This window comes from Callorhinchus milii, unplaced genomic scaffold (assembly GCF_018977255.1).
Source record: "Callorhinchus milii isolate IMCB2004 unplaced genomic scaffold, IMCB_Cmil_1.0 Scaffold7, whole genome shotgun sequence".
In the NCBI taxonomy this organism is placed as follows: Eukaryota; Metazoa; Chordata; class Chondrichthyes; order Chimaeriformes; family Callorhinchidae; genus Callorhinchus; species Callorhinchus milii.
This window is the reverse complement of record NW_024704748.1, coordinates 9,008,461-9,035,579: the sequence shown is the minus strand read 5'-3', so window position 1 is coordinate 9,035,579 and position 27,119 is coordinate 9,008,461. Positions and strand designations below refer to the sequence as shown.

Genomic DNA, 27,119 nt, shown 5'->3' with positions numbered 1-27,119 from the left:
AGCAATGTCCCACAAACAGTCGTAGATTGAAAATGACCAATTTATTATTGTTTTGTTTTGGAGGGATGGCTGTTGTGGGACAAACATATATAGTTAATCCATAACATATACATAGTTCATTCACAAAATACAGTCAATTCACTTTAGGGTATATTCTGTGACGCGTTTTGGGACGTCGAGAAGATGTGATATATCAAATGCAAGGATTATTATTATTAATCCACTTTACTGTGTACCCTGCGAAGCGCTTTGGGACGTCTCGACGACATAATGAGGCGCTGTAACAAATGCAAATATAATCAGCAGCAGTGGTGTTGCTCTGAGAGCCCCATTGGCGTCCTGGTGATGAGTGAAGCTGTGGACTCCATGTCCCGGCAGCGCCCGCGGCGGAGGCGCCGTCTCCATGGCGACCAGCGACGCTGCGGACTACATATCCCAGCAGCCCCTGCGGCGGAGCGGCCGCCGTCTCCATGGCGCCGCGGTTCGCAGGGATCAAAAGGCCGCACGGAAATGGCGAGCCTCCGCGGTTTCCGGTGAAGCAACCGGCGGCCTATTAACTTTGACTCGGGAATCCGAGCGCCTCGGCCTCTCGCTCCGCCACACGCGCCAGGAACCTGCGGTGGGGGCGCCGAGTGAACGCGAGCTGTAGGCCGCAGGCGGACCGGCCGCCTCGCCGGGCCGGGCCGGGCCGGGCCTCGGCTGCCGGAGGATGCGCCGCGTCCCCCCACCCCCCCGCCGCCGCCGCCGGGGAGGGAGCCTCCCGCACAGAGGAGCAGTGCGCCGCGCGGAGCCGGGAGCCGAGGCAGCGATGATCAACAGGTACTCCAGGAAGCCGGTCTCGAACGCCCGGGAGATGTGAGTGTTTTGAGAGTCTTTTATCATCTGTTGATTCCCTGAGCGCCCATCGCCCAACGCGACCCAAACCCAGACTGAGCCTCTCACCCACATCGGAGATTCCGGACTCAGGCTGTTGGGATGGAATCCACCCTCCGCCCCCTCCTCCTCCTCCTCCCCCCCTGGGAGAGACGCGACCTGTTCACCTAATTCTGGAGAGTATTAGGCTTTGGTTGGCAAGAGCCCAGGCTTTTGGGGGTGGGGGGGATCTCCCCACCCAGAGCGCGCGGCGCGTTGGAGATCGGGCATTGCGAAGCGCTTGGGTGCTGCCAGTCGGCCCCTTCCGCTCGTTCCTCGCGTGCCCCCAATACCTCTGGTCACCGCTCGGCCGGCGGTCAGCGCACGGACCTGTGCGTTCCTCCTGGAGCGCCCGAGCCAAACTTCGAGGAGCCCAAAGGGAACCGAGGAAAGCCGAAGGGAAAAGAGGAAATCAGTCGGGGGTGCCTTCCGCCACTGGAAGCGCGCGGGGGGGGGGGCGGTCGGGGGGCTGTCAGGTGAAAATAGAATTGGCTGCGGGTTCCCTCCCCTCTTTGCCAGCACTCAGCAACCAGGATCAGGCTTGGGTGTGACGCCCCCACGGTTGAATAGCCGGCCAACATTGGCAGTCAGTCTAGACTGCCGGGTATATTAGTGGGCAGTCAGCAGCCCGGCAAGGAATCAAGATCTTCCGAGAAATAAAGCTGAAATAAATTATTAATTGATCCCGAGCACGTTACGGAGGGCTGGGGATCGAGACCGAGTGCTTTTCGATTGGATGTGCAGGTAATAACACCAGTTAAATCGTATTTCCAGCCGCAGTTTTTCAACCTGGGATTTGGCTGATCGTGGCTTTACTGTTCATTATTCTTCATTCGCACACAAAATACACAGTCAATTCACTTATTCTGCAAAGCACTTTGAGACGTCTCAACAAAGTGATAAGGCACTATACCAAATGCAAGGATTATTATTATCCTGCTAATCTCTAACTACCCACATCTCCACAAGGTAGGTGCTGGTCATGGTCTGAGGATTTGCCGGCTGCACATGCAGTTCAATCTCCTACCTTTAATCCAAATGGTTTTGTTGGTGCATTTGCCCACAAAAATCACATCGTTACAACCTCTATGTTTGAGACGCCTTCCAATGTAAAAGGTGCTATATCGAATGCAAGGATTATTATTCTATTCTATTATTATACACATCAAGAATGTATCTTGTTTTGGGACTTGTCCATTCCTGTAACCTGTAACCTGTCCATTCCCAAGACCAATGCTGCTGTACCCTTAATAAAATGCAATTAGGAAATGTAACTTGGGAGTCCTGCAACATATTGGTTGGAACACTCACCTCGCAAGCAAGAAGACCCGGGTTCGATTCCCAGGTGGGGGGGAAACCTTAGCCAAGTTTCTTTACTCCACACACCTCTGTTTATCTAACAGTAAGTGGAACCCGATTGTTAGTCGATTGGTGCATCGCTTCCACTAGGGTAATAATTCTTGAAAAAAAAACGGTCACTCAATCCACACCTGTTTGTGAGAAATTGCTGTGCACAATTCGCTGCCGCATTTTGCCCACAAAATACATAGTCAATCCATAAAACAATATATTCTGTGAAGTGTTTTGAGACGTCTCAACGATGTGATACGGCAAGGGTTATTATTGTTATTGTATTTTTAAAAAAATCTATGAAACAATGTGACTTAAAACATCCTATTTACTCTCACAGTTGTGGCCTGTCTCGAAGCAGCATAGAAAATCACCCACTGCCAGAGCCCCTGGAGGAGCATTTGTCACCTTCTCCCATCCCCAGCATTAAGGACACATATTCTACCTGTAGCAGGTAATAACTCCCATTTGTTCCAACAATCACCTTTCGTACTCCATGCCTCCAAATCCCAACCCCTCCTAATCCCAGCTCCCCACCCCCCGACACTCGGGTCCAAATCCCTGATTGTCCAGGGCTTGAGATGTCCTCCCGACGTGAAAGCGTTATACAAATGTAATTTGTTGTTGATTACCTGCACTAGCTAGTACTGTTACGTGCTTTAGAACAACCCCCTGATGTGAAGGGCGCTATATAAATGCAAATTTGAATTGGAATATATCCTCGTCAAGTTATGTCTTAGTCTTGCGTTCCAAATTACAGGCTATAAAGCGTCCTGTGCTGTTGACAAGGAGTAGAAGGTGGAAGATTCCCTCCTTGTTCTGCACAAAATATTTCCGATTAAATATTTCCACACAAATGATTGCTTCTATCTATCCAGGCCTGAGACCTCCACGTCACTGTGTCTGCACAGAAAATGCTGTGTTTCTGTGAACAATATCTTTTCCAGGTTGCATGTCTGCAACTTACCTACCTCCCTACCTCTCTGACCTGCTTTCTTCTCACTCCACTACCTGTTTGCCTCCGCTCAGCTGGTTCTGGTCTCCTGCTCATAGCCTCCCTTCCACCATTGGTGGCTGTGCTTTCAACAACAACAAGATTACATTTGTATAGCGCTTTTCACGTCGGGAGGACGTCCCAAGGCGCTGGAAACTACTACACCCCGAAGCTTTGTGACTCTCCCTCAATCCCTCCTCCTTGCTCCTTACCTTCAAGCTCTCTATGTAAATGCAAGTTGTTATTGTTCTCCTCTTTTAGATCACATCTGAAGACCTTCCTTCTGAAGGTCTTTAGTCGTTTATAAATGGGGGGCAGGAGAAGGCAAGGCATTCTGTGCTTATGGTTACCTCTGCCTCGCCCCCCCCAGCTCAGCATCAGGCTCTGCTACTGTTAAGTGCTCAGAGATGCTGCCCCACTTGAAGGGCGCTATATGAATGTGAGTTGTTGTTGTCCGAGATGATGTATAACTGATCAATGTTGCAGCGAGTCTGAGACTTACGAAGACACCAGCAACCAGACTCTCCTGGGTGATGTCAGATTCCCCTGGTCTGTTATCAACAGTTACACAGAGACTGGAATCTCCACAGAGTGCAGCTCGGTCTTCTCCTGGGGTGACGATGTGAGTAGCAATGTTCTCGATTGAGTCCGAGTACCCTATGTACAGCTGTGTTTTGTTACATCGCAATCAGTGTTGTCCATCATTCTGTACCCAGGCTGAAACAGACTATTATTGAAATGTGCAACTGTTAAAGGTGATACTGCATTTTGGACATCAAAATGATGTCTGACAGACGATAATATTAATAATCCTTACATTTGATATAGTGCCTTTTTACATGTCTTCTAGGCATCACAAAGCATTTCACAGAAGAGACTGTAAAGTGAATTTGTAGGCGAAATGTGGCAGCCAATTGCACACAGCAGTGTCTCACAAACAGTCGTGGATTGAAATAACTAATTTATTATTTGAGGAGTCCTGTAGCTCAGTGGTTAGAGCACTCGCCTTGCAAGCGAGACACCTGGGTTCAATTCCAGGCACAGGGCGAAACCTTGGGTAAGTTTCCTTACTCCACACGCCTAATAATAATCCCTCCAAAACCAAAAACAATAATAAATTGGTCATTTTCAATCCATGACTGTTTGTGGGACACTGCTGTGCGCAATTGGCTGCCGCGTTTCGTCCACAAATATACGGTCAAATCACTTTACAGTCTATTCTGTGAAGCGCTTTGAGACGTCTAGAAGACATGAAAAGCGCTATATCAAATGCAAGGATTATTATTATTATTGTTTTTTTTCTTGAGGGATTATTATCAGGCGTGTGGAGTAAGGAAACTTGCCCAAAGTTTCACCCTACCAGGAAACGAACCCAGGTCTCTCGCTTGCAAAGCGAGTGTTCTAACCACTGAGCTACAGGACTCCACAGGACAGTCAACAGACTAAAAAAAATAATAATTTGGTGACTCAATCCACGACTGTTTATGGGACACTGCTGTGCGCAATTGGCAACCGCATTTCGCCCACAACATATACAGTCAATTCACTTTACGGTATATTCTATGAAGCACTTTGAGACGTCTCAATGACATGATAAAGCGCTATATCAAAAGCACGGATGATTATTGTTATCATCACTGGGATAAAGAATGAGGCTTACTGGTATCTAATCCATTTTCTATGATTTTTAAAAAATAAATATTCTCAGCAAAGTGAATGGAGCATTTTCCCCACATTTGGCATTGATTTTAAGCAGTCCCAGGTCACAACAACAACAACAACAAGATTCCATTTATAGAGCGCCTTTCACGTCGGGAGGACATCCCAAGGCACTGTACAGTTGGGTCAGGACCCGAGCAAGGGGGAAATGGTCAGGGGGAGGGGAGGGAAGGGAGGGAGCGAGGAGGGGGTAGAGGGTAGAGAGTCGAGCGGGGAGCTGAAGGCACGGTCAAAGAGGTCAAGTGCATAATTGGATGCAAGCTAATGATCCGTTTAGCACACAGGTGCTGATATAAGCAGAGTGCAGGTTCCATATCCTTAAAACCACCCTAAAAGTATACTTCAAACAAAACTACTCCCTCTATCGCACGAGTGTTGAATTTCATTATGACACCAGTGTTCCTTAAAGCCTTTCTGTGTCTGTGAGAGGTGTGTTGGCCTAAGGCAGCTGTTAGTCAAGTTAACCATCTGACACAGTGTACCTTGTATTAGAACAGCGCAGGAGTGATTTATTTTTCAGCACCCTGCTCTTTCCATCTCTGGGGAGAGCCTGTCCTATCTGCACCTTCTCTCACAGTCAGCTCAGAGAGAATTGCGTTGGGGTATGGTGGCTTCACGATTCTAAACCACGCTTTGAATCATTCCAAGTGCAGTACATTGAGGCTGTAAACTGATTTCCTGGGCTGATTTGCCTTAGTACTTTTTCATCCCCTCATGAAAGCCACCAGAAGTTCAATTGTTACAATGCTTAGAACAAACAAAATCTTTAAAACTTATTTCATTTTTTTTAGTGCTAATTTTTGTTTCAAAAGTAACTGGCATTTATATAGCGCTCCCCACACAGGGTAGCACCCAGAGCGTTTGACAGTGCGGAGGGTGGGGAAGGAGGGGGCAAGGTGGAAGAATACAGGGAGAGTGTTTTTTCAGTATCCAATGCATTCCTTTAACCGTGTCTTGTTGTGTGTACCAGGAGTTTGAGAAGGCAGCCTCGCAGCAGGTCCAGCAGATGTTCTGTGAGATTGAAGAGTTTCTGTTTGAGGGAAAGAAATGCTCTCGTATAGAAGGACTGGAACAGGAGTGCCAGGAATGGAAATCCAGCTTCCAGCACTTTCGGTAAGGAGCAGGACTGTGAACTTCACGTGCAAGATGTTTGTCTTGTTTTGTTCTGCCCAAGGAATCTGTACGCCAGCAGTAAATAAACTCTTAAAAATTAAATCAAATCCTGTACCTCCAACTGACGCTGTCCCACATGAGATGACAGTATTAGTGGAGACGATTCATTCAAATGGATCTCTGAAATTTCCAGCTGGGTGTTTTTATTTTATTTGTTTGAATTTAAAGGCATTCCTGACCTCCTCTATCAACTTTCCTAGCAAACCCTTTCCAGTTGTTAATCACCTGCTGCATTAAGAGAACCTGTTGTGCAATTCGAAGCCATGTATGTAACATGTCCACAGCTCCGGGATCGCTTGATGTTGGTTCTCTCAATAAAAATAACAATCAGACGATGTGTGCGTAAAAGAACCCGAACTCCCACACTGAGGACTTATAGCGCAGATTCAACAGAATGATACCAGGGCTGAAAGGGTTAAATTATGAGGGCAGGTTGCATAAACATGACTTGAAATCCTCTTGAGTTTAGGAGGCTGAGGGGTGACTTGATTGAGTTGTTTAAAATGATAAAGGAACTCGATAGGGCAGCTACAGAGAAACTATTCCCTCTGGTGGGGAAATCCAGAACAAGGGGCATTGTCTTAAAATTAGAGCTTGGCCATTTAGGAGTGAGATCAGGAAGCACTTTTTCACACGAAGGGTAGTGGAAATCTGTAACTTTCTCCCCCGCAAGGCTGTGGATGCTGGATCCATTCAAATTTTCAAGACTAAGCTGGATAGGTTCTTGTTGGATAAGGGTCTCAATGCAGTGCAAATTTCGTGCCGATCAGTCATTTAAATCTTGCACATTTTCTCCTGTAGGATTTTGGGGACACAAGTGATGGCTCCTGTTGATGAGGCTTATCAGTGGTATGCCAGCTCTGTGACAGGGACTAACACATCAACACCAGCCAACAGCCCAGGCCACGAGAGAGATGCGAATGAGTAAGCATAACTTGACCAAACCAGCCATTTGTATTGAAAGCCATTGTATATGCTGTCCTACCTTGTGGCCTGAGCTAGATATCAATCTAGGGAATGAGGCTATCCCTGCACTGACAGACCTGCTTTGGGAATCACATAACCATCTTTTCCTTTGACTCTATTTTGTTCCCTTCCCCACCTCCAAGTCTCCCATGCTGCCTGCACGGTCTACACTATGGTGGGCAGGATGTCCCAGGAGGTTACTGTTATAATACATACACCGCCTGAAAGGTAAGGCTCAACCTTTGCCTCATGGACACTGCTGTGCGCACTTGGCTGCCGTGTTTCGCCTGCAAAATACACAGTCAATTAACTTCACAATATATTCTATGAAGCGCTTTCACACGTATCAACGACATGATAAGGCACTATATCAAATGCAAGAATTATTATTGGCTTTCAGATACATTTTTCTGTGCGCAGTATCAGTTTTACAGGGCTAACACTGCTATCATGTGCAAATAGTTTGCATATGTCAGTCAAATTCTCTCCCTTTCTCTGTCCCTCCCCAGTCCGCCCCTGCCCCAGCTTCACTCGTGTTTTAAACATCTTTTTCAGACAGTGTGGAACCATCTCTCTCTTCTTTCTTTCAGACTCTTTATTGTCGGTACAAAAGTGTTGCTGTCAGATGCCCCTCAGTGTAAAATAGGTATTTGTACGCTTTCTGGAGAAGAAGATGAAGAGGCAGAGAATGGTGTGATTATAGCAGATGGTTTAGTGGAAGAATACCTTGCATTTGATCACAAAGACCTGTTAGTATCAATCGTTTAGCTTTAAATCACTCAAGACTGTCTTTTAATTAAAGAAAAACCTGTAATTTCCTAGCACCCTTTAACATCACAATATGTCCAAGCCCTTCACAGGAATTGCTGTCACGCAAGAATGTTATATATTAAATTGAGCTACTCAGTGATGATTGTTTGTGGGACACTGCTGTGTGTAACTGGCTGTTGCGTTTTGCACACGAAATACAGTCAGTCCACTTTACAATATATTCTGTGAAGCGCATTGAGACATCTCAACGATGTGATAAGGCGCTATTATCAAATGCAAGGATTATTATTATTTTTGTAAACAAACACTTTTTTTTATTTGGTCAGACAGGCATCTGACATGTGCAGAAACACATCAAGAGTATCCAAACCAAACCATATTCAATTAATTTCCAATTAATTTCATTATCTTGAATCAATGTGCTGAATGGTTTTCTTCTGTACTGTAAATTTCTGTGGTTGGTTTATTCTGTGAAGTGCTTTGAGATATTTTTCTTTCTACAAAAGATACAGTATTTTTGTAAGTTGTTTTACACACAAGTACTTTGCATAAGTACTGAAGAGCAATTGGGAGAAATACCTTGAAAAAACTAAAGTGATTTAAAAATTAAATAATAATCCATGCATTTCATATAGTGCCTTTCACAACAGGAGGACCACTTCACAGGACTTACTGCAAAGTATATTGTCTGTATTTGGCAGTCAGTTTCCACATGCAATGTCCCACAATTATTATAATAATAACCCTTGCATTTGATGTAGCACCTTATCACATAATTGAGACAACTCAACACGCTTCACAGAATATACAGTAAAATGAATTGGATGTGTATTTTGTGGGAAAACCCTGCAGCCAATTGCACATAGTGTCCCGCAAACATTCATGGATTGAGTGACCAGATTTTTTTTNGTGTGGAAGGATTATTAACCCTGGAAAGCAATCCACCAATCAACTAACAATGGTGTTCCTATATACTGCTAGGTAAACAGAGGCGGGTGGAGTAAGGAAACTTGTCTAAAGTTTTGCAGTAATTGAACCAGAGTCCTCTCGCTTGCGAGATGAGTGTTCTAACCACCTACCTACAGGACTCTGAATGTATAATTTATAAATGAAAGGCATTGTCTGCAGTATGACTGTGAAACCCACTCTTATTAGTTGTTCCTTCCACTAGAGGCCAGATTGACTGAACTTCCTTGACATATTACTCATAAATCATTGTAAGATAGTCTTGTTTGTATGTTAAATTGATGACTAAGATATGTGCACTTTGGGTCTATGCAGGGAGGATGATTGCTATGAGAAGAGGATGAGCCTTGCCTTGCAGTGTGAGAATAGACTGGGGATGCCTCCAGTGTCCCCTGTCCAATGCACAAGGAGTGCAATTATGGCAGATCTCTTTGATGAAGTGTGGAGGGAGGTTATGGGCTGTATGAAGGAGCTGATCCGTAAGCACTGGGAAGTGCCCATTTCAGGTATACAGACCATTGGACTGAAATACCAAGTCTGTCGTATGGAATAATTTGGGTTTTAAATTGTTAATGGACAAGGTTATTAACTGCATTATACCTGCAGGTGTCTCTCGATCCTTTCCGTGCTCCTGTGTTTGCATTGAAACAGTTGGTGAAAGCCAGCTGGGACCAGACATTGTGTGCAGAATCCATTCTCCAGTGCCGTCACTACAAATGGCATACTATTGATATGTTTTTCACTCTAATTGCCCAAATGGGAACTGTCAACACATTGGGACTTTGGCTCACAGGATTGAGACATATCAGCAAATCCAAGTGTCATTGACCTACCAGTCAGGCTGGTCAACTATCATGAATATCTTGGATAAATGCAGACCTGCCTTGTTTTCTCGGGCACATTTCCTTTGAGTGGGTTGCAATCCGACAAAAAACTTGCTTACCTCCTCTTTCCCCCCCCGCCTCCCCTCTCCAGGAAGATGTGTTTAGATATGATATTTTATTGTCTCGAAAGGCTGAAGGCTAAAGGGACCCACCTGGATCTGAGCCCTTCAGATTCCAAGTTTATGCTGTTGGCCTCCACTATTTGATTTACTGGACAGGAAAGTTTGGATAAATAATAATAATAATCCTTGCATTTGATATAGTGCTTTTCACGTCGGGAGGACGTCCCAAAGCGCTTCACAGAACACACTGTAAAGTGAATTGACTGTATATTTGTGGGCGTACGCGGCAGCCAATTGCGCACAGCAATGTCCCACAAACAGTCGTAGATTGAAAATGACCAATTTAATTATTGTTTTTGGTTTTTTGGAGGGATTATTATTAGGCGTGTGGAGTAAGGAAACTTGCCCAAGGTTTCGCCCTGCCTGGAATTGAACTCAGGTCTCTCACTTGCAAAGCGAGTGCTCTAACCACTGAGCTACAGGACTCCACAAATAGCAATTGTTTTCAAAGCAATGATTAAACAGACTACTGAGTGCCTCCCAGTGTAAGTTTGGGAATAATGGGGAATACGGAGGGTATATTTTCTGCTTTAGAAAACGTATTGTGTGTTTGAACTAGCTAAGAACTAGGGTTAATCAGAATGTCCTTCTAATAAGAATGTATTTTATAGAAATATGTTTAACGAATGTGGTGGGGAGGAGTGGCTGATGTCTCGCACACCCTTGTCTCTAAATGATTTTTAACTTGTGCAGATGATGAGAGAGGCATCGCATCTGTGGAAAATGTACGAACCATCCCAGTGAATTCAGCTTTGCCTCTTGAGCTGTTTCCACGGGCACCACATTCGCAGTTGCCTGCTTTCAACTCCTATTTACTCCAGTCTCAGGTTAGTATTGTGTAATGGATTCAGCTGGCGTGGTGCAGTATGGAATGTATATACTTGTAAGTATGGCTTGTGGATTTGGTTTGTTAATGTTGTGAATATTACAATGCAGTACAGTGCTGGGGGATCACTGCATTGTTGGAGTACCGTCCTTGGGTGAGATGTTAAACTGAGTTACCATCTGCCTGATCAGGTGGATGTTACAAGATCCCATGGTGTTATTTGAAAAGAGAAACCAGTTTCTCTCCAATGCTATTTGTGGGACACTGCTGTGCACATATTGGTTGCCACATCGCTCACAAAATACACCCTACACTTTACACCATCTCCTGTGAAGTGTTTTGAGACTTCTCAAAGCATTTCACGGAATATATTATGAAGTGAATTGACCATGTTTTTGAAAGCCAGCAACCAATTCCTGTTTTTTTGGAGGGATTATTACCCCCGGAAAGTGATCCACTAATCGACTAACAACTGGGTTCCTTCTTACTGCTAGGTAAACAGAGGCATGTGTTGTCGGGAAACTTGGCTAAGGTGATAACCACTACTCTATAGGACTCCACAGTTATGGTATTGGATCATGTGCATTAGCATCCCTATACCAGCCTTTGAAAAAAGAGTGAATCTAGTGCACAGATTAATTCTGCACAGTATTTTGATATGAGCTGTTTATCTGTCGTCATTCCGAGGTTTTTATTTCACATCAAGGGGCAACGATTGCAAGGAGGGGCCGTACATCGTACTCTGAACAGTTTAAAGATTCAAGGAATTTCCCTTCAGCAAAGAACCTCTCCACTGCCCGAGAAGACACAGTAAGTAGTTTGGACAGTGGATCTGTGCAGCGATCTGCTTGTAAGGGATTAACCACAAGAGAGGTTCAGGTGAAGAAATGTCTTCATCCCATTTGATCTTGTCCTGCTCAGATGTGGTGGTTTGTTTAGAGAGTGTTACACAATCACAAATACAATATCAGTAAATTACAGTAAATATTTTTTTCAAATTGGAACGTTTCAATTTCCTGTACGACCCTTTTGCGAGTAAAGGGATGTCATTTCTGATTCCCATTTGCTTGTCACAGATGAAATGTCAAAGTTTGTAATAAAGCAAATCATTTCCCTCCTTAGTGTTATCTATTTCCCCTTTAGTGTATTGCTCTGTCTTAAGTAGTAAGTGTTGACACCTCTGTAGAATGCTTTTGTAATTCCATCAGCAAGGCAGCTGCCCACAAATCCCTGGCCATTTGTTACATCTGTGTTTTTCTGAGCGATATGTTTAAGAGTGTATTGGGTCAACCTTCTTAATCTGTTTTTTTATTCAAATCATTCAGATGTTCTCCTCCTCTCCCCGGCTCAGCGTCAAGCTCCACCACTGTTAAACAGACTGAGATGCTATCCCATGTGAGGGACGCTATATAAATTCAAATTATAATAATACTTGGATTTGATATTGTGCCTTATCACGTCGTTGAGACATCTCAAAGTGCATCACAGAATATATTGTAAAAAAAATTGACTGTATAGTTTGTGTATGTGTTGGGCTGGAATGGTTATCTCCGCATGTAGACTGTTGCGGGATCTTAATAACTGTAACGTGGTATAACAATACATGACCTGGTTACAGGGACCCAGAGGAGAGGCCTTTACTACGACCCTATTCAAGTACCGTGTCTTCAAACCAATTCCGTTCCAGTCGCCAACTGCAGCAAAGCACCTCCTCGCTGTCTCGGCCAGTCCAGTCTGCACGGAGACGCAAACTTCCTCGCACGCTCCATCCCATAAATTCCAACCTACCTCGTTCAGGAACTCCGGTCAGATCCATGGACAACCTGGTCCGGGGCACACGGCTGTAAGTATGATCCACGATAGAAAGTTTGTGTGTCTGTTATAACCAGTCATACATTTGGGAAGGAAAGGAACAGTCGTTGCACTTTACAATATATTCTGTGAAGCACTTTGAAACGTCTCAATGATGTGATAAGAAGCTATATCAAATACAAACATTATTATTATCTTTTGCCATTTTAATTCCAGATCAACAGCAAGTGACCGACTTTCAACCTCTGCATTGCCTCCAAGCCGCAACACCCTGCTCCCTCCAATCGTCAGCCCAGAGACCGAGCACTTAACTACAATGCCAATTCCTCGACTGCAGGTATGTTCACCTACAAATTACACAGTCACTATGCTTTACATTATATCTTGTGAAGCACTTTGAGACATCCTCCCAACATGAAAGGCGCTACACCAAATGCTAGGATTATTATTATTATTGCTGGGTGAGGGAAGGTAACTCAGTAATTACCTGATAATCAAAACATGATGTGATACAATAATTGCATTTATACAGTGTGAATCAGAAGTCCTTACACATAGTTTTTATTTATTAATTGTGTTTTTTAAAAACCACATTGGTAGAGAGTATGCAGCTATCACAGGAGATGTCTTTCACTGCGTTCGTGAAACTTTTTGTCACCATGTTATCAATTTTCAAATCCCACCTGGAAACAAACCTCTTTGTCCGTGAATATGATCCCCTATCCCTGCTCTGGGTACAATCCCACCACTGTACAACTCTCCGTTATCTTACCTGAATGGCGCTTGATAAATACAATTTGTGTCTGAAATGCCAGACTGTTAGAGTAGGGCAGGGAGAGAGATCAAGGTATTATTTTTTGATGAGGAAGAAGGCCTGCCAGTGTTTCAATCTGAAGATGTTGCGATTTCAAGAACCTCTCACTCATCTACAAATCCCTTCACGGCCTGGCACCTACCTACCTTTGTGACCTGCTTTCTCTCCACTCCAATACCTGCTCGACTGACTCTGGCCACCTGCTTGTGCCTCATCCCTTCCGTTCCACCATTGGCGGCCGTGCTTTCAGCCATTACGCCCCACAGCTTTGGAACCCTCAATCCTTGCCTTGCCCCCTCCCCTTTTAGATCACGACTGAAGACCTTCTTGTTCGACCGTGCTTACGGTCACATCCTCCCACCCCTGGCTTGGCGTTAAACTCCGCCACTGTTAAGTTCTCTAAGACGCTGCCTTGCGTGAAGTGCGCTATATAAATGCAAGTTGTTGTTGTTGCTGCTGACTGGTATTATTCACTGTTTTTTCTCCACAGAAAATGCGAGTCTACGCTAACCGAGCACACAGTGCAGTTATGGATGAGACAAGCCACTTACTACCAAGAGACCGATTCCTCGGGGATGAGTACTACTCCAGGCCCAGTACGACACACGTATTCCAGGTAAGAAGCCAATGGTAGATGAGAGAGACATTAATTTATTAACTGATTAAATAATTTGTTAAATAATCAGTTCTTATTCAAAAGTTCAATTTGTCAGTATGTTTGAGATGAATTCATTGTTTCAAGGAAGGACAACTCCCAGCCAGCATCCCAAAAAAGAACAGAGGTGTAAAAGGATCCTTGGGAAATAATACAATATTGTGTTTTGTTTCAGTCGGAGACCTCTTATCGCCGGTCGTTCACTGTTTTGGATAATGCACATCAGATGCGTGTTGGCAGGGGATCTGCAGGGCCAGGTAAACCATTCTCTCAATGGTTCCCCTCACCCCCCCCCCCTACAAACACACACATATCATCGAATGTTCAGTACTGTGAATAGACTGCTCCTTTGTATTTTACAATGGAGGAGTAAAGCTATTTTGCTTTCAAAAAATAATTATTATTATTATACAAGAAATCCACGACTGTTTATGGGACACTGCCGCGTTTAGCCCACAAAATACAGTCAATCCTCTTTATAATACATCATGTGAAGCGCTATGAGACATCTCAATAAGTGGCTATATCAAGTGCAAGGATTATTATTATAAAAAATTGTATTTTCAAATTTCTATTGTGAAATACTATAAACTTTGGGGGGTTATCACAACAACCTGCCTGATTTTATAATTCAATGCTTTTTATTTCTGCCCAGATTCTCTCAGTATTGGAGTGACTGGGATCAGCCTGAGTGTGTCCAGCTCTTCTCACCTGGACATGTTACCCCAGCACAGCCTCAGGCATTCCGCAACTGAGACTGAGGAGGCGGAAGTCAAGCATCAGCTGTCACTTGGTAGGGAATAGACCAGGATCAAGTCTGGCTGCGACAAAGGGTTAGATTCACTGAGACTTAATCCCGAGTCTATCCTTGGACAATTTATATTTTCATCGCGTAGCTCTCTGCTTTGTTTGTGAGGTCCCTGGTGTGGTCAGGGAGGGGAGGGAGGAGAAAGGAAAGCCATGATCTGGAGGAAGAGAAGGTGAGGAGTGAAGTGCAGTCACATTGGGCTAGAGAGGAGCCACCTACAGTCAACAACAGCAACTTGCATTTATATCGTGCCCCTCACACAGGGTAGCGCCCCGGAGCGCTTGACAGTGGCAGAGCATGATGCTAAGCTGGGGGGATGTGACAGTAGGCACGGTCGAAGAGAAAGCTCCAAGATAGGGAGGGGGGGGTGCCTGGCGAAGGGATTGAGGAAGAGTGCTCCAAAGTTTTGGGATGTAGTGGCTGAAAGAACGGCCACTGATGATGGAACGGAGGGCACGACGGACAAGCAGGAGACTGGAGCCAGTCGAACGGAAGCAGCGGAATTTAAAAANGTTAAAAAGTCAAACATCAGAGAGGAGCCAGCTACGGTGGAGAGGAGCGGCTCATTGGTGTCATTGCGTAATGTTAGATTACACGCAGGTAGTTTTTTTTTTGTGGGGCTGGGGGGCGCGGGAGGGGCCGAATGAGAAAGGAAAAAGACGTACTACATGTTTTGTAACCTGGCCTCCTTTATCCAGGTCCCCGGGTCACCCTCCCTATGCGACCTCACAGCCGTGGAGGAACAAACTCCAGGAGCAGAAGAGAGTTGTAGCAAGTTGTGCAAATGGATGCTGCCCTGAGATAACAGCCTGCACGTTTTGACTCCTGTGTTTGGGATCATGAGGCACCTTGTTCCCCTTTGTGCTTCAGGAGCCTGGCGAGTGGCAAGATCAGTAGAGGTCATGAGGGGAGGAGCAGAGTGTGTAGGGTGTACACACAACATGCTCTGCGTAGGTACAAGAGTGAGCAGAAACTCGGACCTCATAATCGCTTATATCTGCTGCAAGGGCCCCCCCCGTGAAACTCTATATGACTGAAACTTTCACCTGCTGCGGCAGCAGATACCTTGTCCTGAATTCTTGATGTTTTCAATGATGGAATCGTGTCCAATCTAATCCGCGGTGTTGGTTTTACCTTCTGCTTGGCAGGCCAGCACTCAGTAACCAGCACGCTCTTCCCGAGTAGCTATGGGGAGACAAATCCACTCCCTTCTCCGTTTTGGAAGAGGCTGCACAGTTGTGTGAGGTGATCTGGACATGGTTGTTGTTGATTGCAGTATCTGTTATGTGCAGGTCAGTCAGAGCACTGACACTGACAGACAGTATTACAAACCAGCCATTGGTGTGTCTTTAAGGTAATCCCCCCTCCCCCCCCACCCCCCCCCACTGACTTTCGTTCCTGCTTTCGCCCTCTGTCTGTGGGCACCCCAACATATGAGGCTTTGGAGGCTCCGGATCTCTGTGGGGCTCTCTGAAAAGGCCACTGACAGCTATGTGAGCAGCCTGAGAAAAACAAGGTCTCACTCTCTGTGGAGCTCAGCACTTTTGCTTCTTGATGGCAAACTTGTCTGAGACACTTGACTTGTGAGACCGATTCTCAGGTGTGTCATCTGTCGGTGAGTGTGAGACACACATACACGGGAGACATTGAAGTTCAGTGTGGGACACACACAAGGGAGACACTGACTATGAGTGAGACACTGACTCAGGGAGATGATGTGTGTTAGCGAGGTGTCTTGTGTAAACTGGTAGGACAGTCAATGGTGCCATTTTTACTAGAAAGATTTTTTGGGGGAAAGTTTAACCAAAGTATTTTGTACAACTGGAAAACGTGAAAATAGGTTTTGACAGGGAAGGATGGAGAGCAGGGAATAATACTGCATGTGGTAGCATTCTGATTGGCCTTGGTACAATCATTGAGCCTTTGTACTGAAATCCACGCAAGTAACCTGAAAACTCAGCTGAGAAAAGGAACAAACTTGGCTTTTTTTCCGGTGATTTTTGGCTACAAATCTACTCCTCAAATTATTATCGTGTCTTATCCCCCCACCCACTCCTCCACAAGTCCCACCCGCTCCTTCCCCCCCATCCCACTACCACTGTTTCCCTCCGGGCCAAGGTGTATACTGTTGGGCTATGTCACATGTCGAGCCACTGCATGGAGGTGAGCTTTCAATCTTTCTGTAAAACGATAGAGCGGGTGGCTATGTAACTGCAGCTGGATATGTCCCAGTACCTGGTGAGCTTGTGGTGTATTCACAGAGGCCTTAGGTTTGTGGACACACCCTGAGCCATACTGACCTGGAATTGCACCCAGACCGTGGTGAGTGCTGTCCCACTGCAATGTCATCCCACTGTCAAGTAACTCACTGGTCACGAGTCACCTTGGAGACAGTGTCTCCTTGGAGCTGAGCTGGGGAACAGAATGTCTGTTGGGGTCTTGGTAAACCAGTTCTTGAGCTAGGTGGGTCCACAGATTCCAGGGCACTGCTGATGACAGCACAGCGCAGCCTGGCTCATCGGCAGGACTCTGGAGGGGCAGACCAGTCACTTGGGACAGGGAGTCATTGCACTCAGCTCTTGTTAATCCTGCAAGCTAACCCCTAAAGTATAGGGTGTTCCTAACTGGACAAGCAGCAGGAAAGCTTGCCAGACAGTGATCTCAATAACAAGCTATAGTATTAGTTGTGGGGTTGCGGTAGAAGAGCTATAGTGTCTCAAGGCCTCTCTTGTCGAATCCACAAAGCAGGGAGTTTGTTAGCCGTGATTTCTGCCCATCTGACAAAATAGCAGCCAGTTCTGTAGTGCTCAGTGTCACTGAGGTACAGGGTACACCGCCCCCCACACCCCCCTCCCAATTGCTGTAGGAAGCTAAAGAGAGAAGAAACTTGTACCTTTATAGCACCTTGTCATTTTGAAACAAAGCGCTTCACAATAGTTACTGTCAAGCACAGTGACTATTTGTAAGCAAACGCTGCATACGTTCTGCACAGAGAAGGTCCAACTTACAGCCATGAGGTGAATGACCAAGTGTACTCTGATCTGTACAGAGATCCATGTACAAAACCTGGCTAACAGAGCACAACACTATCATTTTATCAGTCAATCCTTCAATAAAATATGAAATGTTATTTTTGCTAAAATTCATTGAAATATTTTGTAAATATTAATGTATCCTAGGTTTGATTATGCAATAAATTGTGGCCTTGTTTAAGAGGCATCTGCAATGAATACCAGCTCAGTGATGGCCTCTCTCTCTGCCACGATCTGATGCCATTAGTTCAGTGTAAAACACCCTCTTTCTCCTAATGTTCCTCTCTCCACTCTCTTTGCTCCCGATCTTTCATTTCCGTTTCTCAACGACGTGATAAGGCTCTATATCAAATACGAGGATTATTATACATTATAAACTTTACAATCGTGTTATGTTTACAAATGTGTTTGATTTCTTTGCACCCTCACCAGTTTGAGAAGCGCAGTACATCAGTGAGGGGAGACTCGCACACATCACTCTCTGGTGCTGACTGTCAGACAGAGGCTGATGTTAGCTTTGGCCAATAATGGTGCAGCTTGTCTGATCACCCATCCAGGTCCTGTGGATGTGAGCCTTAGAATAATAATCCTGGCATTCAACAAGGTGATAAGGTGCTATATCAAATGCAAGGATTATTATTATGAATTTATTATTATTTATTATATTATTACGGGACCTCGGTTTACCGTCTCATTTGAAGCACATCACCTCCGACAATGGTACTCTTTCCCCGGCTTGGCATCAGGCTCTGTGTTTTGAGACACTGCAACATAAACGTGCATTTTATACATCAAATGTAATGCTTATTATTATGTGTGTCAGCTTGGCTCTGATTGAGCGGTTGTGGGTTCAGGCCCCACGTCAGGAGTTAGAATCATATCGTCTAAGCTGACACTCCAGTGCAGTGTGTTTTATTGTCAGAGGTACCATCCTTTGGAAGAGATGTTGAACCCATGTCCCCTCTACCTGTTCATGTAGATGTTAAAGATCCTATGGCACTATTCGAAAAGAGAAGAGACTTTCTCTCTCCTGGTGTCCTGGCCAACAATCCCCCAAATAAAATTGGTCGCTCAATCCACGACTGTTTGTGAGATATTACTGAACGCAAACTGGCTGCTGTGTTTCACCCACAAAATATAGTCACTACACTTTACGGTGTATCCTGTGAAGCGCTTTGAAACATCTCGAAGGCGTGATAAAACGCGATATAATAAATTGGTCATTTTCAATCTACGACTGTTTGTGGGACATTGCTGTGCGCAATTGGCTGCCGCGTTCGCCCACAAATATACAGTCAATTCACTTTACAGTATATTCTGTGAAGCGCTTTGGGACGTCCTCCCGACGTGAAAAGCGCTATATCAAATGCAAGGATTATCATTGTTATACCAAATGCAAGGATTATTGTATACCCCCCCGTGAAGGGCTATATATAACTGCAAGTTGTTGGTAATGTAACACTGTTTTTACTCAGCAGTTAACTTCCTTGAATGAGCATTCTTCAGTTGCGTCTGTTGACTTATTATGCATTTCCCTGAGACGGTCTGCCTTTAAGGAGGCTTGCTCCAGCACAGGAAGTGTAGCTGAGCCGCTGCTCTTTGTAGTTGTTTGCTGGGAACTCGCTGTTGTGCGGGAGGAACCATGGGCAGTCAATCCCCCAGCGCTTACTTCAAGAGAACCAGCCTCTTCTGGATGGTCGCAGTCACTGCAACCTTTGGCTGTTTCACCGTAAGTCGCTCGGTCCCAGGGAGCCAGGGTTGGCCTCCTTTTCGCAACACGTCTTCTTTCTGGGATACCTGTATTACCCTCTGCCCCCTTCCACCTGCCCGCACCCCCCTCCCCCACTGTTTTCCCTGTCTACCTTTATGTCGCTGTTTTCTCCCTCCCCCTTTCTCGCTGTTTTCTGCCAGTCTTTTATCTCTCTCTCTGTTCCTTCTTTCTTCCTTTGTATCTGGTTCTGTTCATCTTCCACAGTTCTTCTCCTCCCTGTGTTTCGGTCTCTTATCTCTATGTCTGTTTCTCCCATTCTGTCTTTCCTTCTCTTCCTCTCTTCTTTCTTTTAAAACACACGGTCATTTCACTTTACAGTATATCGTGTGAAGCACTTTGCGATGTCTCAACGACGTGATAAGTCGCTGTATCAAATGCAAGGATTATTATTATGTATTAAAGTTACAAACAGCTGATACACTGTATTACAATGTATCAGCTGTTTGTAACTTTAATCGGCTTTCAGCCTTAGCGGTTTTCCACTTAAATGCCCTCTTCCAACAACAACAACAACTTGCATTTATATAGCGCCCCTCATGCTGCAGGATAGTGTCCCAGCACAGTGCAGGGCAGGGGAAACGGCCTTTTTTTTTAAGCAGTTGGTGAATGGTCCTCCCTCTCACGCCGCCTCCACTTCGTCTCTGCAAACGGCTTCTCCTCCAACCCCCGCACCGTCTCGGGCGGCGTTCCTCAGGGCTCTGTCCTCGGTCCCCTCCTCGCCACCCTCTACATGCTCCCCCTTGGTGACATCATCCTCAGACACGCGGTAAATTTCCACGGGTATGCGGATGACACCCAACTCTACCTCTCTGCCTCCACCCTGAACTCCAGGACTACTGGCGTCCTGATCGACTGCCAAGTCCTGGACGAGGGACAACTTTCTCCAACTGAACGTCAGAAAGACCGAGGCCCTCCTAATTGGCTCGCGCCAGCGCCTCTGCACCCCGGATGCTGGCAGCATCAGCATCCACGGCTGCACACTCAACCTCACTAAGCCAGTCAGGAACCTAGAAAGCTTGCTGACCCTGAACTGTCCTTTCTCCCCCACATCCGCGCCATGACCGGCACTGCCTACCACCACCTCCACAAAACTGCCAGACTCCGCCCCTGCCTCACCCCTCAGGCTGCCGAAACCCTCACCCACGCATTCATCACATCAAGGCTCGATTATGGAAACTCCCTCCTCATCGGCCTTCCCAACTCTTCCCTTCACAAGCTGCAGATCATCCAAAACTCTGCAGCTCGTGTACTCTCACGCACCAGGCTCCGTAACCCCATCACTCCCACCCTCGCCCGACTCCACTGGCTCCCCATCCCCCAGAGGATCAAGTTCAAGATTCTTGTCCTCACTTTCAAGGCCATCCATGGCTTTGCCCCCTCCTATCTCTCTGACCTGATGACTCCCTACCAACCTGCCCACTCCCTCCGTTCAACGGGCTCCAGCCTGCTCCATGTCTCCTGCCTGATCCGCCCTACCATCAGTGGCCGGGCTTTCAGCCTCTCTGCCCCCACGCTCTAGAACTCCATCCTTCGGTCCCTTTGCCTCACTTCCTCCCTTGCCTCCTTCAAGGCCGGTCTCAAGACCCTCCTCTTCGATCGTGCCTTCAGTCGCCCTCCCACCTCTCTTCTTCCCCTCACCCCTACCCCATCCCTCTCCCATGCTCGGGTTCTGACCCCTGACTGTCCAGCGCCTTGAGATGTCCTCCTGACATGAAAGGCGCTCTATAAATGTAATTTTGATGTTGTTGTTGAGCCCTGCCTGACCAGTGTTTCCTCATTTGCCATCTTAAGACTTTACCCGGTGAGGGACGCTATATAAATGCAAGTTGCTGTTGTTGTTGAGAGATATCCATGTTTCACACGCCAGCAATGTGCCGTCTCCCCAGGTGGTGATCTTCTGGCCACAAAACATCCCGTACAAGCATCTGGGAGTGATCGGGAGCTTCCTGGAATACCAGGTGAACAACTATTACCCCTACCTGTATGCCGGGTAAGTGGAAGAGAACGAGAATTATCACCTTCAAACGTCTCTACGTGCGTTGCAGTAATTACTGTCCAGTGTAGTAACTGTTTTTATAGACTGTTCTTCCTGGGATGGGGTGGGTAAGCAGGGTCTTCTCTTAGCTGAACTTGCTCCAAGTGTTTGCCAATGGAATGTCGGAATCACGCCAGCGCTCTGACAGTCTCCAGTCCAGCACCTGAGCCAGGAGGGTGTGCAGTACTCCCGGGCGCTGCTGATGGCAGCACAGACCAGCCTGGCTCGTTCTCAGGACTTGGAGGGACAGAACACTCTGCTTTGTAATCTCTCCCTGCCTTCAAAAGCCTCCTAACACCCATCTATTCGGCCTGGAATTTGGTTTGGTGTCTGAACTTCTGCACTGTCGCTGGGTTTGTCAAGCTCTTTGAGACGTGAGGAGCTACAAGCCCACAATTGTGCTGCTGTCTCTGGAATTTCACCTCAATCCCTCCGCCTCGCCCCTTCTATTTATTCCACCCTTTGGAACTCCATCCCACAACCCCTTTGCTTCGCCCGCTCCATTGTCTCTTCAAGGCCTGTCTCAAGACCCTCTTCTTCGATCGTGCTTTCAGTCATCCTCCTCCCCTCCCTGCCCTCCACCCCTGCTGATCCCAAACCCCAGCTCGGGTGCAACTTCTTGACTTTCCAGCGCCTTGAGATGTCCTCCTGATGTGAAAGGTGCTGTGTAAATGTAATTTGTTGTTGTTATTTTAAATCCTGCCTGAAATCCTTGCTATTCAGCAGGTCTTCCCTTTGCTCAGAGTCCGACCCGGCCACCATACAGCACTCCGAGACGTTACCCCACGTGAAGGCTGCTGGATAAACGCAAGTTGTCTTTTCACAGATTGTTGAATGAAGTTTGCTGTCTTTTCCACAGGTACAGGTTTGCTTGGTTCTTGCACGTTCTCGAAGCTCTGTACAGCATCAAACTCTGCAGGTGAGAGGCTCTTATCTCCAGTACCAAGCAGCTGCTCTTTCTGGTCTCTTCCTCTTTCCCTCATTAACTCTCTCTGCTCCTGGAAGTGTTTGGCACAGTCTGTGGACGCCCGCTGGTAACTAATAACTGAAACATGCTTGACAGGAAGGGTGGTTGAGGACAGGACACTGGGACTCGCTTAAAAGGCAGCATGATGCTGTGATGGGGAGAAGGTAAGGTGGGTATTCTGGAGGAGGAGATTGGATTGGCTGAAAGGTCTTCTTCATCCAAACTAGTCTTGTGATCTTGTATTAGTTTAGCCAAATCGCCATAATATTAATAATCCTTGCATCTGATATAGCGCCTTATCACCTCGTTGAGACGCCTCAAAACGCTTCACAGAATATACTGTAAAGTGACTGTATATTTTTTGGGCGAAACAAGGCAGCCAATTGTGCACAGCAACATCCCACGTAGAGTTGTGGATTGAGTGTGAGTTCCTGGGATGTAACGATCCAGTCCTAATCCTACCTGTACGTGAGCAACGCATTCATTTTCAAACGCTTCGTTAAACGAGCAGACACAGTGAGAGGGGACGAGGTTTTGGGCTTCCGGCTCCTGTCTCTTGATGCTAACTCTTTACGAAGCACTTCGCACATTGACGGGCCAGAGAAAACATGGACTCGCACAACCAATGTCCAACCAGTAGATTGCAGCGTGGAATTTTTTTACTTCTGTTACTACGTGGTTAAAGGCCGTCCTCTGCTGGCAGGGGTGAGTACTGCAGGGAAGACTGGAGTCTTTTTCTGACCATTCCAAGTATTTTGCATATTTGGTATTGGCTTCACCAGCTCAGGCCATGGGGAAGGGCATTTGCCACCAGAAAGCAGAAAAGTAATTTGTTTCACCCACAGAATGCACTGTCAGTAATACACTCCTTGAGAAGTCTCAACGATGTGATAAGGCGCTTTATCAAATGCAAGGATTATTATTATATTTATTTGTTCTTCTCATCCCTTACGGGGGTGGGGGGGGGGTCAGGTTCGATCCCTCGCTGTCCTTCCTAACCCACATCCGCTCTGTGACCAGGACTACTTTCCTCCACCTCTGCCACATCTTCCACCTCCAACTGTACCTCACAACCAACGCATCTGAAAATCGTTATCCACGCTTTCCGACCTCAACGTTTTCTCTTTGCTTGTCTCCCCAGCTCCAGCAGCCCTAAAATCCAATTAATTCAAAGTTTGCCATCTGTATTCTTGCCCTTGCCAAACTCCACATATCCAACACCATAGTCCTTGCCAGGCTCCACTGGCTCCCTAATGCAGAACAAATCAATTTCAAGATCCTCACACTCACATACAAATCACTTTATGCCCTGGTGCACTTTATTTCTGTGTGCAAATTGACTGCTGCTTTTTCCCACACAACACACAGACACTACAGTTTACAATAAATCCTTTGGGACGGCCTCTCGACGTGAAAGATGCTGATCCAAATGTAAGGATTATTATTATTGCTAGAAGGGATTCAGCAAAAATGACCTTCCTAAAGTACCGCTCTTCCCAAGCAGGTGCGAGTGCTGTACTGGAAAACCTTGCTGCTGCTTTAAACATGGCAGTGTTCAACAGTGAAATTACAAGGGAAAGGGAATCTCCCTGTAATTGGTGTACATGACATCTGAGGAATAACAATAATAATCTTTGCTTTTGGATCGAACCTTACCCTCAAAAGGGACGAGAAGAACAAATACAAAGTGGTGGTGTAACCTTTCACCATCAGGAGGATGCCTCAAAGCATTTCATAGCTATTTTACTGTAAAGTGTATTTTTATAAATAGGTGTATTATATATGCAACCCTGTATTTGTAGGTGAACATGGCAACCTATTTGCACGCAGCAATGTTCCACAAACAACATGAAGCAAATTATCCGTTTTCTTTTGGGGGATTGTTGTCCAGGAAATCGGGACACAGAAACTCCCTTTTCTTTTTGAACAGTTAGCATCCACCTGAACAGGCAGACATGACCTCGGTTTAACGTCTCACAGAGGAAGGTCTTGAGATGGGCCTTGAATAGGGCGAGGGAGGGTGTGAGATGGAGGGATTGAGGGGTTGGCAGGGCAGGGTCTGTGGAGCAAGCCACTGCCTGCCGAGCAGAAGGAGCTGAAAGATTGGTATGGTGTTAAAAGGTAACAAGATGTAGGGAAGAGCAAGGCCTTGGAGTGCTTTAGAAATGAGGACAAGGATTTTGAACTCTATCCTCTGGGGGATGGGGAGCCAGTGGAATTGGGCGAGGGTGGGGGTGATAGGGTCACGGAGCCTGGTGTGGGAGAGGACACGAGCTGTGTTCTGGATAATCTACATCTTGTGCAGGGAAGAGTTGGAGAGGACAACAGAAAGACTTATTTACTGACTGGATCCTGTGGAAGGATTGTGTTAAAGAAGTGGAAAGCGAAGATACAAATACTATCGATATAAACGCCTCTCATGTCGGGAAGACGTCTCAAACCACTTTACACAGCTGGTTGGGAACCTGAGCGGGTGTGGGGGGCTCGGGTGGGGGGGGAGGTGGAGAAAAGATGACCAATGGGGCAGTCAGAGAGGTAAAGGCACTGGATCGTCACTCAGTGTGAAGTGAAAGTTAGATTAATTTGCTCCACACGTGTTAGTGATCTGTCCCAACTAACCCTGGCTAAATGCCACGGTTCCCAAGGTAACCCAGAAGGGAAAGAGTGTAATAACTGACTTTCAAAACACACGGAGGGTGAGCGGGCCTCAGAGAGTAGACGCAGTTTGTTGGAATATTCCAATCAAAATGTTTTACTGGAATTAACATTGTGGAATGTCAGTCTGGATCCACAACCACTGCAGAACAGTGAGGAGGGAGAGCTGTAAAGTGGGCTGACTGTCTATTTTGTGGACGAAACCTGGCAGCTGATTGCATACAGCAAAGTCCAACAAACAGTTGTGGGTTGAGTGACCAAATTATTATTATTTTATTTATTTTTGGAAGAATTATCATCCTCGGAAAGGCGATCGGCCAATCAACTAACAACCAGGTTCCTACTTACTGCTAGGTAAACAGAAGCGAGAGGAGTAAGGAAAGTTGCCTAAGCCCAGGAATCAAAGTCAGGTCCTCTCGCTTGCGAGGCGAGCGCTCTAAACAATACGCTACATGTGTAAACTGTTGTTGTTGTTGTTGGTTGGTGTGGTGCCCATGGAGCTGAACCTCAGTCTTTATCTTTCTACAGTAGCAAAGCCCCTCTTGCTGAGGGTAACACTCTCTCCTGTCTTGGCTCTAACTGGCTCTGTGTCTCTCTGACCCCCACAGTGACAAGAGGATCACAAGCTCCAGCGCCCGGCTCAAATGGCTGGTGCAGACCTTCCTGTTTGGGTTCGCCTCCCTGCAACTTCTGATATCCTACATGCCACAGCAACACAGCAAGAGCAAATGATGGCTCGGCTCGGCTCAGCTCAGCTCGGATTGCCCACAAGCTACCATTCCCACTCCTCGTTACCACCCCCAGCACCGTCCGCTGGCAACGAGGACATCTCCCTCTTGCTTCCAACGCTAGAAAGGTGGACCAGGGTAACAAGCTAATGGACCAATCGACCCCTTCCCCCTCCCCCCCTCCCCCCACACACCTATCGCCATGATCACCTATACAGTTAGGGCGACTGTATTTTCCAACCAAATCTAGGGACACATATATGTAAAATAATTGAACTCGCCACAATAGCTGATGCTGGCAGTATAGTACAGGATAAGTGTGTTGGATTAATGGCTGTGTCTCTCTCATGAGCGTCTCTGTTTTAGAATATTATTGTTCTTGCTCGGTTTGTTGTTCGTGTTGCTGAACTCAACACAGGGCAAATTTAGCCCCAGGGACACAATACCTCATCTGGAGACTGTCCATGGGAATTAAGAACAACAAATTATTCTTGTATAGTGCCCTCCACGTCGGAAAGACGTCCCAGGGCGCTGGGAATCAGGGACCGTATTATACAGACCACCCCCCACCCCCCCTCCCCCACCCCATTACAAATGCTGACTCCCAGATGTTCAGTCATCTTTATCTTTGTCAACCTTCTCCCCGGCCACCTTGTCCCTCCCCCGCCCACCTTGCCCCTCCCCTGACCACCTTGCCCCTCCCCTGATGACCTTGCCCTTCCCCTTGCCCATCTTGCCCCCTCCCCCCCACAGTCTTGGTCTAATCTCTGCCCACGACTTGATTCCTCTTACACTGAATATCATTCTGCTCTGGGATCAAATGCACGGATGCACAATTGTAGCGGGAATAATTTATGAACTCGTGGATTTTAATAAATTGAGTAGCTGAGTAACCACACAAGACCAGCCTTACACATTACAGACATTTATTATCTAACAGCTGAAGCCCACAGCAATATATTGCTAATAGATTCCTGCCTACCTAAAGGAAACTATAGATCGTCTTCGGCTCAATTACATACAGATTTAAACAGAGGGCAACAGTTCCCTCCTCAATCGTCAGTGGTAATGGATTTATCTAACGCCTCCTTGGCAGCGCCTTTCACTTAAAAGAAACTCCACACTGCTCTTTACGGAGTGAGATTATAATATTACTCCG

General features: G+C 46.3%; 2 protein-coding genes across 5 annotated transcripts; both read left to right on the top strand.

Annotated features, from left to right (window-relative positions):
• Nucleotides 1-757: 757 nt before the first annotated feature.
• fam149b1 (family with sequence similarity 149 member B1) lies at nucleotides 758-17,297 on the top strand. Of its 4 annotated transcripts, none has more exons than XM_007899204.2 (15): nucleotides 760-855; nucleotides 2,603-2,716; nucleotides 3,743-3,878; nucleotides 5,946-6,088; nucleotides 6,950-7,072; nucleotides 7,705-7,863; nucleotides 9,167-9,357; nucleotides 10,551-10,684; nucleotides 11,390-11,493; nucleotides 12,302-12,526; nucleotides 12,712-12,832; nucleotides 13,800-13,925; nucleotides 14,140-14,221; nucleotides 14,620-14,757; nucleotides 15,471-17,297. In XM_007899204.2, exons 1-15 carry the CDS (start codon nucleotides 809-811, stop codon nucleotides 15,542-15,544), a joined length of 1,917 nt encoding a protein of 638 aa, XP_007897395.2. In that variant the 5' UTR covers nucleotides 760-808; the 3' UTR covers nucleotides 15,545-17,297. The 4 variants fall into 4 exon arrangements, with proteins under 4 accessions (XP_007897413.2, XP_007897414.2, XP_007897395.2 ...); XM_007899214.2 differs by having other exon boundaries at nucleotides 14,620-14,797; nucleotides 15,471-15,534; XM_007899222.2 differs by lacking the exon at nucleotides 7,705-7,863 and having other exon boundaries at nucleotides 758-855.
• A 2,089-nt stretch (nucleotides 17,298-19,386) lies between these two features.
• On the top strand, nucleotides 19,387-26,650 carry tmem254 (transmembrane protein 254). The gene is made up of 4 exons (XM_007899224.2): nucleotides 19,387-19,533; nucleotides 21,462-21,565; nucleotides 22,470-22,529; nucleotides 25,841-26,650. Exons 1-4 carry the CDS (start codon nucleotides 19,447-19,449, stop codon nucleotides 25,962-25,964), a joined length of 375 nt encoding a protein of 124 aa, XP_007897415.1. The 5' UTR covers nucleotides 19,387-19,446; the 3' UTR covers nucleotides 25,965-26,650.
• The last annotated feature ends 469 nt before the right edge of the window (nucleotides 26,651-27,119 follow it).